This window comes from Tachypleus tridentatus, chromosome 1 (assembly GCF_004210375.1).
Source record: "Tachypleus tridentatus isolate NWPU-2018 chromosome 1, ASM421037v1, whole genome shotgun sequence".
Classification (NCBI taxonomy): domain Eukaryota; kingdom Metazoa; phylum Arthropoda; class Merostomata; order Xiphosura; family Limulidae; genus Tachypleus; species Tachypleus tridentatus.
Window position 1 is genome coordinate 137569635 of NC_134825.1, and position 18000 is coordinate 137587634.

At 30.3% G+C, this 18000-nt stretch overlaps 1 protein-coding gene across 2 annotated transcripts in view; it reads left to right on the forward strand.

The window, feature by feature from the left end:
- Positions 1-18000, forward strand: part of tho2 (THO complex subunit 2-like protein) — a 240410-nt gene that overhangs the window by 172997 nt on the left and 49413 nt on the right. Inside the window, exons 33-36 of one of the 2 annotated variants that reach the window (XM_076454284.1) lie at positions 2308-2413; positions 4605-4873; positions 10568-10605; positions 16413-17034. In XM_076454284.1, the coding sequence (XP_076310399.1) occupies positions 2308-2413; positions 4605-4873; positions 10568-10605; positions 16413-16451 (452 nt within the window). In that variant the 3' untranslated portion in view covers positions 16452-17034. Of the gene's footprint in view, positions 1-2307; positions 2414-4604; positions 4874-10567; positions 10606-16412; positions 17035-18000 lie in introns of those variants that run through there. The other variant, XM_076454283.1, reaches the window with a different exon arrangement.

Below are 18000 nucleotides of genomic sequence, written 5' to 3' on the forward strand. Positions count from 1 at the left end.
TGATTTATTAACTGTGGTTTGATGCCAAATTTATTGATATACAGTGACAATGAAGCAGTTTTTAAATTTTGAATATAACTGTACACAGAAATAAAATTTTTGAATTAACTTTTACTTACCCATATCAATAGGTTTAAACAACTTTGTTATCACTGTATGTCAAATAAACATGGCATGAAAACATAGTTTTTAATTCAAAGTTATATATTATATCAGTTTTAACTGCCCAGTTTCAAAAGGAAATATTTAAATAGATTTTTAACATCTTTGAATATGTGCTACATGATGCCTTTTCTGTCAGATTCTCTTAATTCTGATTTTCTCTATTCCCTTCCTAAAGTTGATAGAGAAGCCGATCAGTCAAAAACTGAAACTATAAATATTGACAATTCAGAATATAAAATACAAACCCACTAACTTGTCAAGTTAGATACAAGTAAATTTAGAACACACACACTCTTGAGGAAAAACTTTAGAAATAATTTTATTAAAAAATAATGTGTATGGATGTCAAAATGAAGAAGGCTTTATTATTTTAAATATTATATAGATATATAATATTTAGTAAGTAGATTGAATAATATGGGTGTTGGGTTGATGATTCTTTTGTAGTAAGTGTCTGTGACTTGTTGATAATAAATTCAAAAAATAAGTGAACATGCACTCTGCTTGTTTTAAGATAATACATTCAAAACAAGTTAAATGTATGTACAAAAATTCTTTACGTTACAGAGAACATAGGCATATCATAAACACTGTAGTTCTTTTCTTACCAAAAGTCAACTTAGGCTTATTCAGTTGCTTCAGAATTTCAGTTGGAAAGTTGAACTACCTTTATTTCTATGTCATTAGTACATGATGTATAATTAACTTGTAATTATAGCATGAGTTATCACAGTTGTATACAACTCATTCAGTATTTGTCAAATCTTCATACTTCAGAAATCATTTGTTCCTTTTGTTGAAGTGCACTCAAGCTGGTTCAGTTATTTTAGAACATTTTTTTTTATCTGTTAGTTTTACTCAAATATTAATTGCTAGGCCTTTTCTCTTTCAGCAGTTAACTTTATGTTTAACTTTTCTTTGGCTAAATTTCTACTTCCTCTGACTTTCACATCTTTGTTTGCTCTTCCTGCTTATTTCATACTATTTATATATTTATCACTTAACTGTCTGCTTGCATTCTAGAAATCTGTACTTTTGACATCATTAAATTTTAAGTGGTGTTAGATAGCCTAATCACTGATGAAAGATAAACAAAAATTCCAATAATTCTCTGCTTTCAACTCTCTTATCATAAGAAAACTACACAATCATTAAATATTAACTTATAAAAAAATTAATTAATTTTACCTACATTAAACACACTTTTATATCATGACAGTGGAGTATCAATAAATGTACTGTATTTATAGCTGGCCCAGCATGGTCAGGTGGTTAAGGTACTAAACTTGTAATCTTTGGGTCGCAGGTTTGAATTCCTGTCACACCAAACATGCTTACCATTTCACTTGTGGGTGTGTTATAATATGACAGTTAATTTTACTATTCATTGGTAAAAGAGTAGCCCAAGAGTTGGTGGTGGGTGGTGATGACTAGCTGCCTTCCCTCTAGTCATAAACTGCTATTTTAGGGACAGTTAGCACAGGTAGCCCTCATGTAGCTTTGTGCAAAATTCAAAACAAACCAATTGTATTTATAGCTTAGTTAAGAAGCCAATTAAATTATAATAGTTTTATAATGTTTTGTATTTTGTATGCGTCAGTATTTTGTACACTAAAGTATGTTTTTATTTTTAGTGGAAGTGATTTAAGTTTTTCATTTTAATCCTTAGATTATGAAAGTACAGATAAATTATCTCCTTTTCAAGTGAAACATATGGTATATGTAGTTTGGTTTTCATATTGATTAAGGATTTTGTTATTTCTTGGTCGTCTTTATTTCATAATCTCATCTAACTCACTATGTAATTTAGAGTTATTGTGGCTTTTTGTCATGTTTTTAGCTGAGGTTGTTTCTAGTTATTTGTGTATCACATTTGATAATTGTATTATTTAATTTCATATCTCAATCATGAACATAATATATAATATGAAAAATAGATTTTAACAAGAAATTTAGTTCATTTGAACTACATTAAGATTTGTCTGTGCTGTTAATTGTGACCATTATTCATTATTTGTTTTTTTACTGATAGAAATTATCATATAATGTTGTAATTCTTCAGGTATTACTTATAACTGTAAATCTCAATAGAATATTTTGACCACTTAGCGTAGTTCTACATTTTATCGTTATTTGAAATAGAAGGAGCTCAGGAAAAAGATCTTTTGAAGTCCGATTTCTCCAAAACCCAAGTTTTATCTAGAAGTACCACCAGTAGTCCAACAGGAAATAAAAAAGATTCAGAAAGGTGATTTGTTCTAAATGTCGTTTATTCAAAAATCATTTTGATTGTGTTACTCTTACATTCATCTTCTACGTATTATACATATTTTTAACCCTTTTGACAGTGATGCACTTTTTAAACTTTCTGTGGATGTTATTATGTTACATTGAAAAGTGAATTAAATCACTTTACTAGCAATGTTATTTAAGGAAATTATCATATGCCTTATAGTTCAGAGTTGTATATCATCTCAGTTATTTTCCTTTATTTAAAAGAAACCTTAAAAGCTATAACGAAAATTTCAATGTATTGTCATATTATGTGCAAGCTATAAAAATTTTGAAATTTGACATTGTATAACTAGGATTGCAAAATTGCAGTCCTGTACCATAAGCATAACACACCTAAATATAATGAGTCACTTTGTATATTGAATGCAGCACTGTTTAATATGATAAATACTGAGTATGTAGTTTCATACAAATTACCAATATTAACAAGCTAGAATCTAAAATAAGATCTTTATCTTTTTATGTTGTTGAAATATGATCTACACACTGAATCAAACACAGTGGCTCCATTCACCACTTTGTTTTTGAAAACTGTCCCTTGTGTACACTAACTTCAATATATAATGTGAATAGCCATTTGAATCTGTGCAAAGGCTACCATGTGTTTTGTGTTTTTTTTTAAAGCAAGATTTCAGTACAGTAGGTTGTGTCTTTAGTCTGCTTAAAGTTTTGTATTTTTTAAAGCCTATATACAACTTAGTTTCTAAGCTTACTAAAATTATAGTTATTTATTAATTTTTGGCCAACTGTATATATAAATCCTAAAAAAAACACCACATAGTTAGGGTATAGAAAGTAACATAAAATGTAAAGTCTTAGTGAGAACAAATGTTTGAAATGTATTTATGAGGTTTTAGAAATTACCCAAATAGTATTTTAGATTAAGAAATGTTTCCTTAATCATAAAATAAAATCACTTTGCACTCAGACTAGTAACGAAACAGACTCAATGTTGACAAACAAATCTTTAGAAAAATATTTCATTTATAAATCTGATTTTTTATGAATGAAAAAATTGAAATCTTTACTTAAAAGTCTACCAAATTTTGTGAATATACACATATGGTATCAAAAGTTACAGAGAAATACTTAACACATGCTAATTATACTGAGCCCATTACAAAAAGGTTAATGCAGGTAATGTATTTTTCATGTACAATGCAGTTTTTATTTCAAGCATTCTTTATAATTTTAACATTGCATATCTCTGTTTTTATATATATATATGTGTGTGTGTATCATGAAATGGACTATTTCCACAATTTTATAAATTCTGTTATGTGGTTTGTACACTGCTTATAACTTAATAGGTTTTTGAGAGTTATTTTTATTTCTGTGTTTTTCTTAATATATTTGGACTATATTTTAAGATTTGATATATGCATGCCACATGCACATTATAAAACTTGATTCTAGTTGCTTGCTAAAAAAGCTAATTCATTTCTTCAGCAAGAAATGGAAGTGTTGACAGATAAGAGCATTTCTTCAATTTTATAAATTTGCTTTAGAGAAAATTAGTTTCTAGTCAACTCTACTAGGCAAAGTAATGGATTATTCTTTAATAAACTGGGCTTGGCATGGCCTGGTGGGTAATAAAGTGTTGGACCATTCAATGAAAATTATGGGACTCAATATACAATTCTGTTATTAACTACAAAATGCTAGAAGATGATATTTTAGCAGGGGATGATGTTGGTTAGCTGCCTTCTGTCTGGCTAGTTATACTAAATTAAGGGCAACCATACATGGATCCTTGTGTTTCTGACATGCCTGTTTATTAAACCAGGTGTTGCACAAAGTTCTTTTCAGACTCGAAGTTCCAGTTCTTTTGGAAAGTATAACATGTATTTTCCTGTGAGTGAAGATATATTTTTATTTTTCAACATCATTTTACTTAAGCATTATCTGAAATAACCATTTTTAAAAAAATATGAAAAAGAATTTCATTCACATACATGGTTGATAATAAAGGTATTAAAATAAATTTTGAATTTAACAATAGGGACTTGCACAGAAAAGGACATGTTTTGTGAAAGAGGTGACATATCTTGTTCTATCAGTTTACATATTTTAACATTGTTGCATTCAGTAAGAAAATAATCTTGGTCCAACTGTTTAATAAGTCATTGTTCTTATACTCACAGAGTCCAGATGAGAGAAGGTTCTAATCAAGATGTCTGCATAGGGAAAGAAGGGAAAAAAGTATTTTTAAATGCCCAGACTTCAAAAGGAAAGGATGAAAAAAGAACCTCTTCAAAAAACATTGGGAAAGTTGAGAGTGAAGATACTGTAGAGTCAGTTAGTAAGAGAGACAAGAAGGATGATAGTGAATTCCAGCCGAGAGATAATAAAAAAATTTCTCCTGGAAGTTACACCACACGTCGAAATGTAGATTCTACTGAGAGTGACAGAGGTATGTACATATTCTAATTTTTTTGCATTTGTTTTCTATGAAAAGAAGTCTTACTTTTCTTGATTAGTACATTTCAATAAGGTTTAATATCTTGCTTTACTTGTAAATATTAAGAAACTTTTCCTTTCTGTAGCCTAATTAACTCCAGAAAATGAAGTAATCATTAATCCTATTTCCACTTGTAAGGTTAGAGTTAAAAGTAATGACATATTACAGAGTCCCATTCATTTAATGAACTTTATTAACACTTTAAGTAAATAAACGTGGTATGAAAATATAATTAATAATTAAACATTTATTATTATATTAGTTTTAGATTATCTTTTTGCTTTGTATGAAGTTTTATGTTTCCCACAAACCTCACAATTACACTATAAATATCTTGAGCTAAAATATGAATTTGTAGCCTCGAATCATCTTGTTTGAATGAGTAGGGATAGGTTTGGTCATTCTGCATCCCCAGGCAGAATTCATGGAATGGGGCTCCATAATGATAAGAAAACTCAGAAGTAGATTAAAAAGCATAACATCAGTGGCCTTATCATGTGTGTGGTCTTGGACAATTGCCCAGTTTGCCCAACAGGTTAGATCACACCTATATGTTAATGAGAAATGTGCAGGAAAATGAAATCCACTGCCATACCCCTCTTAGCACATTCTGTTTTTGTACAAATGTCAGTAATTACCTCTGACATTTATTGTTGGGTTATTTATAACCAATAAAAAGAGATGATTTTAAGTTACTGATTTTTGTATAAGGCTTTAACTTTCTGATGAAAATGTTTAAATTATTCAGTGCACCTATTCATTGTACTATTTTCCAGTACACATCAAGAAAAAGAGAATTAAATTAACTGAATTACATAAAATTTCAATTATAGCAGTTATAGGATATTGTATTCCTTTTTCTTATTGTAATTACTGTGTTATAAACTACATATTTGAAATAAAAAATGCATACTAACAACAACCCTATCAAAATCTAGGGTTAACTTTTATCTAGATTTGAAGACAAAAAGTATATAGTTTTGATTTATAGCTATAATGTGTGCTGCATATGGGTTATGCATTTTGATAAGTTTGTCTTATTATAACTTGAGCTTTTCTTTCTTTGGGTGATTTTTGTTTTGTTTTGCTAGTTTGGTAATTATACACATCTTAAAAAGCAATAAAAGAAAAATAAAAGTGGATATGTAACTCTTACAAGCCTGAGGCTTCTTAGGATATTAATTTTAATTTTTTATTGCAGTCTGCAGTCATACTAGAAAAAAAAATATGTTTTATTATATTTGATATTTTGCTGCAGATGATTTACCTACAGTTTGTGTTATGGTGCATAAAATGAGGACTGAAGTGTAGTTTTACTGCCAAAAAAAATTGATATTCATTTAGAAAGTTATAAATAAAATAATGAAGTATAAAAACTGTATTTTATCCTTAATGTTAAATCCTTTGCACTCAGACTATTCTGAGTCAGACTGACTTTGTTAGTTCATAGTAAAACCTTTTGTTTAAATGTGTCGTTAAAGAAATGTGATTTTGTGTAAAAATATACTTTTCAGGTTTCCTAAAAGTGTAGAAAAGATATGAAGGTACAACAAGTAAATTCAGAATTACAATAATCATAAATTGTTTAATACAGAGTATTGACTGTACAGGTTGAATTAATTACTTACATACCAAACTACCAGTGATGTAAAAGAGAAAAAGAGCTATTGAAACTTTCTAAAGATTTTTGTCTGATTTTAAATTAATTGATCATACCCTTAAATTTAAGTAATTAGTCAAATGTTTTCTGTCATCGAGTGTTACAATATATGATATCAATTTAGGTCTGTGAACAGTTGATCTCATTTTAAAAATAAATATTGCATTTGATATTTTACTTATATTCTATTATGTCACAAAAATTATCTTTTACATGGAAGGGCAAACAACGTTTCGACGTTCTTCCATGTAAAATATTTTCTCAACCCAAACGAGCCGTTTTTGCATATATATTTCTCTACAAGTGGGTTTTCTCGACATCACTGAAAAATTATCTTGGTATAATTATTTTGTGTATTTGCAGGTTATCAAGTTTATTTTTTTCTTAAAATTGTGTTTGACTTGCAAGATGTGTATTTGTAAAACAACAACTGAAATGTTTCATACAGTTTGTTAGGAGTATTATTATATCAATGAAAAATGTAGGATTAGTTGTTTTTTAAATAAATAGATTAAGTTGTTTCTTAGCATAGTTCATCTGCAAGACAATGGATAAAAGCATCAATATTTCAGTTTTTAAAAATGTGTGGTGACACATGCTTAACTTTCATCAGATGCCAAACTGTTTTTGAGTTGACTGATTCTTTGATTTTTTCAGTTGAATCAAGATTTGGCTGTCTCCAGCATGCTTTATGAATGTCACAAGAGATATTGTCATATTAAAATGATAACTTCACAGTTGTGAATTGTTTATTTTAAAACATGTTTATTTCTTTTACAACAGCTGTTACTTAACTGTTAGGGTGTCTTTTTTGTCTTGTTAGTTAACTGAAAATCACACCCAGCTTCTGTTTTCTAAGGCAAGCAAGTCAGGATTCCTTATCAGAGCCAAGAAATCTGTTCTCCCTCCAACACAATGTATCATCTTCTTGGATGTCTCTATAAATGCTTATCTTAGTTTGTTTTGACCCATTTCCATCTGGCTCCATGCTATGAAATAAGCAGTCCAACAACACATACTTAAGTTCCTTGTTCCATGCAGGTGGTTCTTTCTCTTTTGGGAATGCAGACATCACTCATATCCCTTATTTCTTTGGGGTGAGTGTACATGCAATCCACTGGATATCAAAGTCACCTTATTTAGAATCAATATCTTCAATCTCAAGTGGTAGTTAGATTGGAACAGTATTACAATAGATGCTCCTCTGCTTCCACTCGTCCAGAGATTCACCTTTTCATGGATGCCTTACTTTGAATGGGATGCATATCTCAGCAGTTAGGATTTCCAGGGCCTATGGATGGATGACAAGGCTTCCTTCCAAAGGGTGATGCTTCAAGGTTTTAAATTAATCAGGGGCAAAGTCATTACACTTCTCTCTCATGATTTCTTTGTTGTGTCTTACATTTCACGTCAAGAAATACAAGGTTCAGTTCTCTTTTTCTGTTCAGTTCTGTTTTTGAACCTTGGGTTTTTGTAGCCAGCTCTCTTCCATCATTTCATTCTACTAGCTTGTGGTGTTCTGGTAGTGATGAATTTAGTGGCATACTGTCTCAATCCAACCAAATTCTTCCAATGGAATGGATATTTAATTGAGGGTCTATTGGATTTGCTCTCAGTTCAGGACACTGATGATTGATGCATTTGCTACTTATTGGAACACTCAACTACTAGCATTTTGGTCTGTGGTACCCCATCCTTGGTTATTGGCACTAGATACATTCAGTCAGGGCTGGACTGCAACTGAATGCCTACCCATTTATTCATCTATTACCCAGAGTCCTTTCAGTGCTCATTCTAACCCTTGTCACATTCTGACAAATAGATTACCATGTGGGTAAACCTTGTTGTAGAAGATGTAGTATTAATCTGATACTTGGTTTCTGCTTTTGTGGTACCTTTAGAAGTGCCAACCTCATCCATTTCCATTTTGACCATCTTTGTTGAGTCAGTTATGATCCTACATCTTACACCCATCTATCTGGAAACTCAAGCATCATATGTGAAAGTTATATGGCTCTTCTCACGATGTCAGGGTTTAACTTATAAGGTTTCCTCATGCCTGTCTCTGCATTATCTCACTGTGGGCATTTATTAATGGAGATGGCATACATATCAACAGTAGTGCATTGTGGTATTGCGAGGGGATTGAACTACTTCATCCAGACTTGCCAATCATAGCTCGGTTTTGACCCAGCTCTTTGACAAGGGTTTCACATCTTCTGTTATTTCCCTGTATAAGGTGGTCTTATTGACTACCTATAGATACTTGAAAAAAGATATAAAGGTGATGTTACAGGACCTTTATATATATTCATTTGAGCTTTTAGACCAGTGTTTCTTTACATCCCACACTGCATTCCTTTCTTAGCAATCCCAGACTCTTCAAAATCCTCCAAAATCTTAAATCATCATGAAATAATAAATTATTTGCATCATTATACTTTATTTTACAGTTGTAACTAATGAAATTCAAGTTCCTTTTCCTCAAGTTAAATATGGCATACCAAATCTCATCAATTGAAATATGGGTTTTGCTTTTCATACTTCTTCAAGTTGAGGAAAGGGTTTGTCTATTTCATTTGTTCCTTACCTTCTTGTCATAATTCTGGTGGCTGTTTAAAATGTTTGTATTGGACTTTCAAAATTCAAAAGATTACCATGTGGGTAGGTCTAGTTGTAGAAGGTATAGCATTAATTTATTCTTGTGTAACAGATGGGCTGGTTGGATAGGCTTAGTCATTGGAATTTTGACTAATTCCACCAGTTACACCCTTTATTTATATTAATTGGGGAATACAGTGTATGAGCAGAACACACAAGCACTAACTTGAGGTATTTACAGTTAAAGTAAAGAATCAAACTTTGAGGCTAAGATTCACACAAATAAGCACTTTTGATATGCTTTTAAAATACCATGTGTTGAATACTTTAATTAAACTAACAAAAACTCTAAACCCTTTTAGTATAAACCAGCAAAACATTATTTAAGAATACTTTCCATAACATCAACTCAACTGTAAGTTAACCATGTTATCCAATCTTAGGAATAATGGCAATAAATTACTTAGAGGGTTTAGGCGAGAAACATGTAGTAAACTTATCATTAGGGTAGTTACAACTGTTTTTCAAAAATTAAGATGGAGGAGATGGCTAGAATTTACTTCAGCTCAGGATGAGGTTCCTTTGAGCTCAAGAAGAACTTACTTTGACTTCATGAGAACTGATTTTTGAGTTTCAGACACGAGTTTTTATACAAACTCTTTCTGGTATTCTTATAATCTTCCAAATAGTATACACAACTACCCATAAGTTCTGACACTTAATTGGTCACTTTTCCTTGATTGTTTATCAATCAACAATAAAAACAAAACTGCTTCTTCATTGGTTACAGGTAAAAGCTAGTAAATTGGTAGCCTTCTCACTTGTATCTATTATCACATTCTTGACATTGTTCCTACATCAGAGTCCTGATTTGCATCCTTTTTTGGCAGTTTCTCCCATGCTGCAATGATATCAGTCTGTTGTGAACAATCTCAATTCTGTCTCTTTAATGAGGCTTTTGTTACTCTTCTCATGAGCTTGATAGCATTGCTTGTAGTTAGCATAAACAGACAAACAGGAATGTTTCTCAATGCATCTCTCTTTTTTAGGCAATCACTGTTATAATGTAACCCTTATTTGTATTTCTGTGAATTTTCTTCACACATAACACATATAATTGCTCAATACTTGAATTGAAATGCCCAAAATGCCTTAAAATGCTTCATTTGGAATACAAAGTATACTTAGAATTGAACACATTACAGTGATTATTTTCAGATAGTTTTACCTTTATATCTTCTTCTTTTTTTTTCAAAACTTAAAGTTTCACATTTAGTGTGGTATACTCTTCTTCTTTCTTTCAAAACACAATAATCAAATTTTATGTCTTGTAATTATGTTTATATTTGTTGTATTGTAACAAAATGTGTGATTTTATTTTACAGATAACAAGAGACGACGGGTGGACAATTCTCATTCAAAGGTTAGTATTGGTTCCTCCTGATCCTGTTCCATTTGATGTTGACCTATCTGTGACATCATCTTTCATGGATTTATGACTACATTTGTCTTCAGTAACATCTTTCTTTCCAAGATTGATGTAAAACAGCTGCAAGTGGAAAATAATTTATATCAAGTTTTCCTACATTCATTGCTGCTGAACAAAAATATGCATGTGCTATTTTATATGCATATTCAATGCAATAAAAATCAAAGTGGCCTATTATTGATGTATGAGAGCACTGGGGAAAGTAATGTTCAAATTACATTGGCTACTTTAGGAGCTGCAAGTAGTAAAGGTCAGTCTTCATTATCTGTAGAGTATTTATACATTTTCAGCTGGAATTTCAAGTATTTATTTTACTTAGAGCAACAATGAAAGAAAATTATAAATTTTGATATCAGCTTTAATAAGAAGATTACTTACATAAGGTTTATGTTGAATTACAGAAGTTCAGGTGGTTGCTTCATTGTCCAAAAATGAAACTTGAGGTTTTATTAACAGTCCATATGGTGTTTAAAAATAGTGTTCAACTGCAAATGAGAAAGAAAATGTCTTCTTGCATTGATGCATACACTGTAGGATGTGAAAAACTTGTACTGGAATTACGTGTGTTTATATATTAGTGTCACAATAGATTTGTTCACAGATACTAAAATATAAAATGATTTTTGTTGAAGTTAGATTGAACAATAGACCAAGAGATAGTGATCAATCATGCATGCTGTAACCAGAGATTTGAAATAAGTAGAGGAAGGACCAATATATCTGAAGATATAGACTTGATGAATGAGTTATTTTTACAACAGAACGTGTTCACCATTTCATTTGTTGAAGCGTCATTCACAACTGCATCAGGTTGAAGAATAATTGTCTCCATTTATTCAGCACTTTCTACAGATGTAAGTTGAATTGATCAAATTTGATCTGTGTCAGCCATTGGACAAGTTTTAAGTTGTCAAGTTTCTACATCAGTTGCAGTTAACAGAAAATTATTGAAGATTGATCTTTAGCAAGTACAAATTGAATCGGCTCTGTTTTATTTATATCAATAGCATTTAAGCTGCATTTATTTAGACCTCTAAAGCTTACTGTTGAACTGAAGTATTTAGTTCTACCTTAGAACAGTAGTTAATAAAATTCAAGGTGCAAGGTGACAAGTTTTATCAGAAAAATTAATTGAATGCTTAAAATTATCATGCACAGGCAACCAAAAAGAAAAATCACCATACAAATACTCTTCTGTTTATTAGTATTATCAGAGCAGCTGTGTTTCACTTTGGAAATGTATTTGTCTGCCAAAGTAATCTACGAAGTACTGGCCAACCATATTTTACCTTTATTGAAATATAGCCAAATTGATTAAATTTTCAACTTATCGAAATTATCATCTAGAATACAAATAAAAGTGAAGATAATTTACAGTCTTTAAAGAAGTTAATTTTAAAAATTAATATTTTCAAGTTAACAAGATATTCATTAGGAATATATGGAAGAATGAAGATAACAGAGTACAGTGTTTATTGAAGAAAAAGGATAGTCTACATTTTCAATTTGCTAATACAACCACAAGAATAGAAAAGCTGGATGATAACATCAGTCTGTATGAAAGGATAACCTGACACAACATCAATTTTGGAAGAATTTGAAGGACAGCATACAGTGCTTAATGATGTAAAACAAGACTCCATTTTCGTAACTTATCAAGATGTACATAAGAATATTTGTATGAATAAAGAAGACATTTAGTCTGTATGGAAGCTTAACCTTAAAAATTTCAAGGACAGTGTTTGGTGTTTTGTGATGTAAAACAAGACAGTCAATATTCTTAACTTACCAGATGCTCATCAATACTTTTATCAAGATGTAGAAATGAAGATAGCAGTGTAATAGCATTGTAGGAGATTAACCTAGTAGAAATTCAGATTTCTATAAATGTCTATCCAGATGGCTTAAGAAATGAAGGCAAGAAGAAACAGGGTAAACAGAATTATAACCTTATATGAAATTTCAAGTTTTTTCAGTTGTCTCCGAAGAATGGCTGGAAGAACATGGATAATGTACAGTTTATATTGAAATGAAAAACAAAAAACCACAGTTTTGACTTACCAAGATGTCTCTCAGTAATATTAATATATACGAGTGATGGTAACTGTGCCAAGACTTTATAGAAGTGTAACCTATGAGAAATATATTTTTTATCTTGATCCAATAATTGTTAAGTGTTGAGTGGAATGATGATGGCATACATTCTTTGTTGGAATAAGGTATAACTTTTTTTTTTCCCACTTATCGTGGATTGAGAACTATTAGAATATCTTGGAAAAGTGAAAATAAGACTGCAGCATTTTATTGGAGACAAGCTTTACAGGCTAGAGTTTTAGTGTGCTGAGATGTTTTGTGAGAATATCTGAAAGAATGAAGGTGACAACATACAAGTTCTTATAGAAGTATAACATGATGACTTGTTTCTTCACAAGATAGAAACGTAACTAGAAGCAAAGAGTCAATGCTAGCGTGAAACATGTCACAAGATAACTAGTAATTTTTGTTTGTTAATTTATTGGAAATAGTTGACCAATATACCTTATGGAAATCCCAAGACCAGTAGTCATTTTCATGGAAAAGTTTTTTTTATCACCAATGTTATCCAGATTCTTCATTCTTTTGGACTTTAATTAGTTTAAGTTGGAGGTAGATGTGTTGGAGACATGTAACAGCCTTTGTACCTTTCAAGTAGGTGAATGCATCCATATCTTTTACTGTTAGTACTTAAACAGTATTTCATTTCCATTGTAAGTTTATCATGGATAATCATAATTTTACAGTTAATTTTTGATCAACATAAACTTCTCATTATATTTTATTGTTAGATTGCTTATGAATATAATCTGTTCATTATTTTATTGCCAGGGTTTGCACAGAACTGAACCTTAAAACATTGAATTTAAAAGCCATGAAAATGTTAAATTGAAGTTTTCTTTAAAATCTTTAACAAAAGTCTTCATTTTATAACAAGTGTTGTAATGTAAACTTTTCAATCTAATTCTTCCAACTAGTTGGCAGCCATAGAACATTTGAAATTAGCTATTGTTACCACATGACTGTTCTAGTCATTTATAGTTAGCCTACCCATGGCATTGTGTGATATTGCCATCATATGCTGCTGTCATATTATTGCTAAGTGCAAAAATATGATTAACTAATAGAACATAGTAAAAAAAATATGTTACTAATATAAAAACATGTCAGAAATGATGTGAAATCATTGTTGAATGACTAACAAAAATTATAGAATTTAGCTAAAACAAATTTGTACCTCCAAAATGCACATGCTCTTCACTTATTTCATTAATCTCAAACCAATTCTTTAATATTTTGTAGAAGCTATGTAGAAAAATGAAATGTTTTCATGAACAAAAGTACATGAGAACTCTGAAAGGGAGTCAGATAGCACTCTTGAACCTTTTCACTCTATTCTAGGTCAGGAATTAAAAAAGTGCAGACATTCCAACACAAATTTTAAACCCTCTTTTGACTGTTTATTATAAAGAATAAAACTTATTTGGCAGTAATAAATATTTTTCTTTATGTTTTAAGGTCAAATAGATAGTGTTAAAATACAAAAAATTATTCACCACTTAAACCTCTTTAAATGCTGGTGAGGATGTTAGTAATAGCAGGCTTATTTGTTGCCTAATTTCATACATAAATGTAAGGCATAGCTAAAACAATGCTTTGTTAATTTTTTTGGTTTTTTAAACTATGAAGCAGTGTTATAAAACTTGAATTAAACTGTGTAACCAAAGTTATAAAAAAATCACAAACTCTAAAGGGCTTATTATAACCAAACAAACAGGTTGGCAGAATTAATAAATCTTTTATAGTTAATGATTATAATAAAGTTTATCAGTCATTCAATAAGAGATGAAAAAATAAAATCCTTCAATAATACCATCATTTACATGTTGTATTAAATATTTAAGTAGAAATGAATTAATGAATATGACTTTTATTTTCTGTAATAATTCTGTTATTTCTAAAGAGCTTGAGCTACTTAATATTCTAGAGAATATAGGACATTCATTCCTCACATCTCTTCACTGAGAGTTTTTCATACTGAACATACCTGACACAACCCATGTAACCCATTTATTTCACTGCTTTTTCTTGGCAAACCAAAATATATTCAGTAAACAGCAAATGAAGCAATAGGAATATTTTATTTTTAAGACTCATATTTGGGAAATATCTACAGAAGGTGTTTGATGTAAGATGAAATGTTTTGCAATAAGTATTATGAGTACCTTTGTTTAAACTACTATAACATTAATTCTTATTTGATGCTTGTTTCAATTTTCAAGTTCATTATTTAGTTGTTACTTTTCATGCTAATGATAACAGTTAACATGAAAAAGCCTTGAAGACTAATAGTAGTCTTTAAAAAGCCTGGGTGAAGTCATGAAGTTCTGTCATAAATTTTTGTATAAATCTGAATAGAGAAAACTGTAATGTGTAAAAAGTTTTAAAGATTTTACTTTATTCTTAACCTTTCAATGTATTTTGTTACCCTTTTCATGTCGGCTTTGATCATAAAACCTTTGGGAAAGCAGTACATAGGAATTTGTTTCATTCTCAGTATTTCTTGTTATATTCTGTAACTGTTAAGTCACTTCAAATTAAACACATTTGTAAAAATGTGTTTATTTTCACACAAACTTAAGCATTTACATACCCAACAAACAATTTAACCTGACAAGAACATTGCCTGTGACCACTAGTAACATAACTTGGAAATTTTTTGGGTTAACAGAAAAAGTTATTTACTAATGTCACTATGTTACACTGAATTAACCAAAATATAACCAGGGACTTTGCATGAAAAATGATACCAAGTTTTTTGTGATAGTTTCATTTTTTATATTCCATATAATACAGTCATCAATTAATACCTTCATTATATTTCTGGTGTTTATGTCCCCCAGTATTCTCTCTAGTTGTTCTCTGCCTAACTTTAGTCAGATGTGCCTGAAAAAACAACAACAACAAATTAAAACAATATCTATAATTACCAGAAATAGTAATTTTTAATATATTATCATTTGTGTTAGCAAATTACAATACTTTGGCATTATATTTTGCATCCAGCAATTTGTTGCAAATTGAACAAGAATAGCAAATTAGGCAGGTTGAAAAAGAAAGCAGCAGTATCAATGTATAGTATATTTTATTGAATATAATTGCAAATTAATTAATATTGCTTTCATAATAAAAATGAGCCAATTAAATTACCTTTAACTGCTTCTCTTGGTGAGAAACCATTTTCAGTGTTTAATGGATCTTATCTGCAGCATCTATCTCTTGTGTTAGCTGTGGCATGGGTTTTTCTTAGCAACTTCTATTAAAAGAAACAAAGGAATATAGATTAATAGTACACACACACACACACACACACACACACACACACACAATCATATTTATAGCAATTGAATATTTTGAACCTTGAAAATGTCTGGCATATATTTTAGGCTGAATAGTTCAATATTTAAATGGTCATAAAATGGTGCCAGCCAGAAATAAATGTTCTGGTAGTGGGCTGCTAATAATACTAGCAGAAGAGAACTTACAGGAATTAGAGATGACCTAAAATGTGTTGAAATAGGCATATCATATCATGAAAAAAACATGATCCCAAATACCTTTAAGGATCTGTTTTTAACTTGTTATTTTATGATAAATATATACTGCATAGAAATTGCAGTGGTTAATGCAGGCATATAATATTTCAGCTTTGTTATTTGAACATCACACTTTTCCTGGTGTATTGAATACTGACTATCTGTGGGTGATGTCAGCTCTGCAAATATTCTAGGCTGACTTCTGGTGATGCATGGACCTGGGGGAAAGGGGAAGAACATCTTGTCAGCAGGGGGAAAATTGAGGGGATGAAGATCTGTCATCTATATATTTTGTGTATTGAGTTGTGGAAACTTAATATTCTAGATTCTCCCAGAGCATGTGTTATATATAAAGATACAATCAGCTTGATACAGAATTTCTACAAGTTTTGCGTTTCCATATTTGCTTAAGTATATATAAACAGATGACCATGAACTTTTGTGTATCTTTAGTATGCTAAATTAACTTAAATGTTTAAAAGCAAAATATTTTGCATTATATGTTTTTGAAATGCTTTAGCTAGACATGATCACAGAAACATTGATGGTTTGAACTGGACTATAATACAACATATTCTAAAATAAAATTGTACAAATTTCCAAAATGTTTTGAAAAAAAATAGTTAAAGAATGTTATGGGAATGTTTTGTGTTTGCTGGATTGAAATAATGTTACCAGAATGTAACATTCTGTAATAACTTTTGTGAACCATGAAATAAACCTATGTGTAGAGTCACAGTGATGTTACTTGTTTGATCAATATTTGTAAAGAGTTGCATGGTATCTTCACTTCAACTGCTATATCTGACAACAGAGATGATCCATTATCTTTGTGTATATTGACATCCACCACCAAAATTAGTTCAGTCAATTACTATAATCTTTGGTGTGTTAACTGGAAACTGCCAAATATTGTACATGGATTTTGTTTTAGAATATTTGCCCAATAATTGGGATAAAAAATTCCCTGAAATAGTCAAATATCCATTTCATAGACTTTTGGTTTTAATTAACCACAGTTAGCAGCCTTGATTACTAAAATTTTTATATAATAACTACAAGTTGTTTACCAATGTGTGTGGGGTACTGTCTTTTAGGATCTTTGCCAAAGATTGATGGATAAAAGAGCCCTTTTTTATTCATTTTTTTCCTTGCATCACCCACAGTTAGCTGGTTCAGTTATTGTGGTGTTTAAACTGGAAAGGATTTGGTGTTGTGTATGGGCTACTTTGTTTTAAAAATTTTTTTATGAGAAAGAGGGGGGGAAAAGAACAATGAAGTAGGCTCACTTTTATATACATATATATACTCTTGGCTCTGAATTTCAAGACGTAAGTACTTAATCAGTTAAGTGAGTCAATTATTAACTTCATCAGAGCAAAGTTTGAATTAGCATCTAATGAGGTTATTAATGACAAAAAAAATTGGGAAGAAAGAAAAACATTATCTGTCATTGTTCTTTATCTAGTTGTTACTTCAATAATTGATATCCTGATCTTGTTTTTTATAAACTGATCTCTGAAGCACCACAGATTAAACATAATCCGTCATAAAGTAAAAAATTTTATGATATATTAATATCAAACTTAAATTAATTTTCAATTTTGCACAACATAGTTACACACTTATTCAGTTTTCTTCCATTTCAGCTGCTATATTTATATACATAATTGTGAAAGCCTCTATTAAAGAATCTATA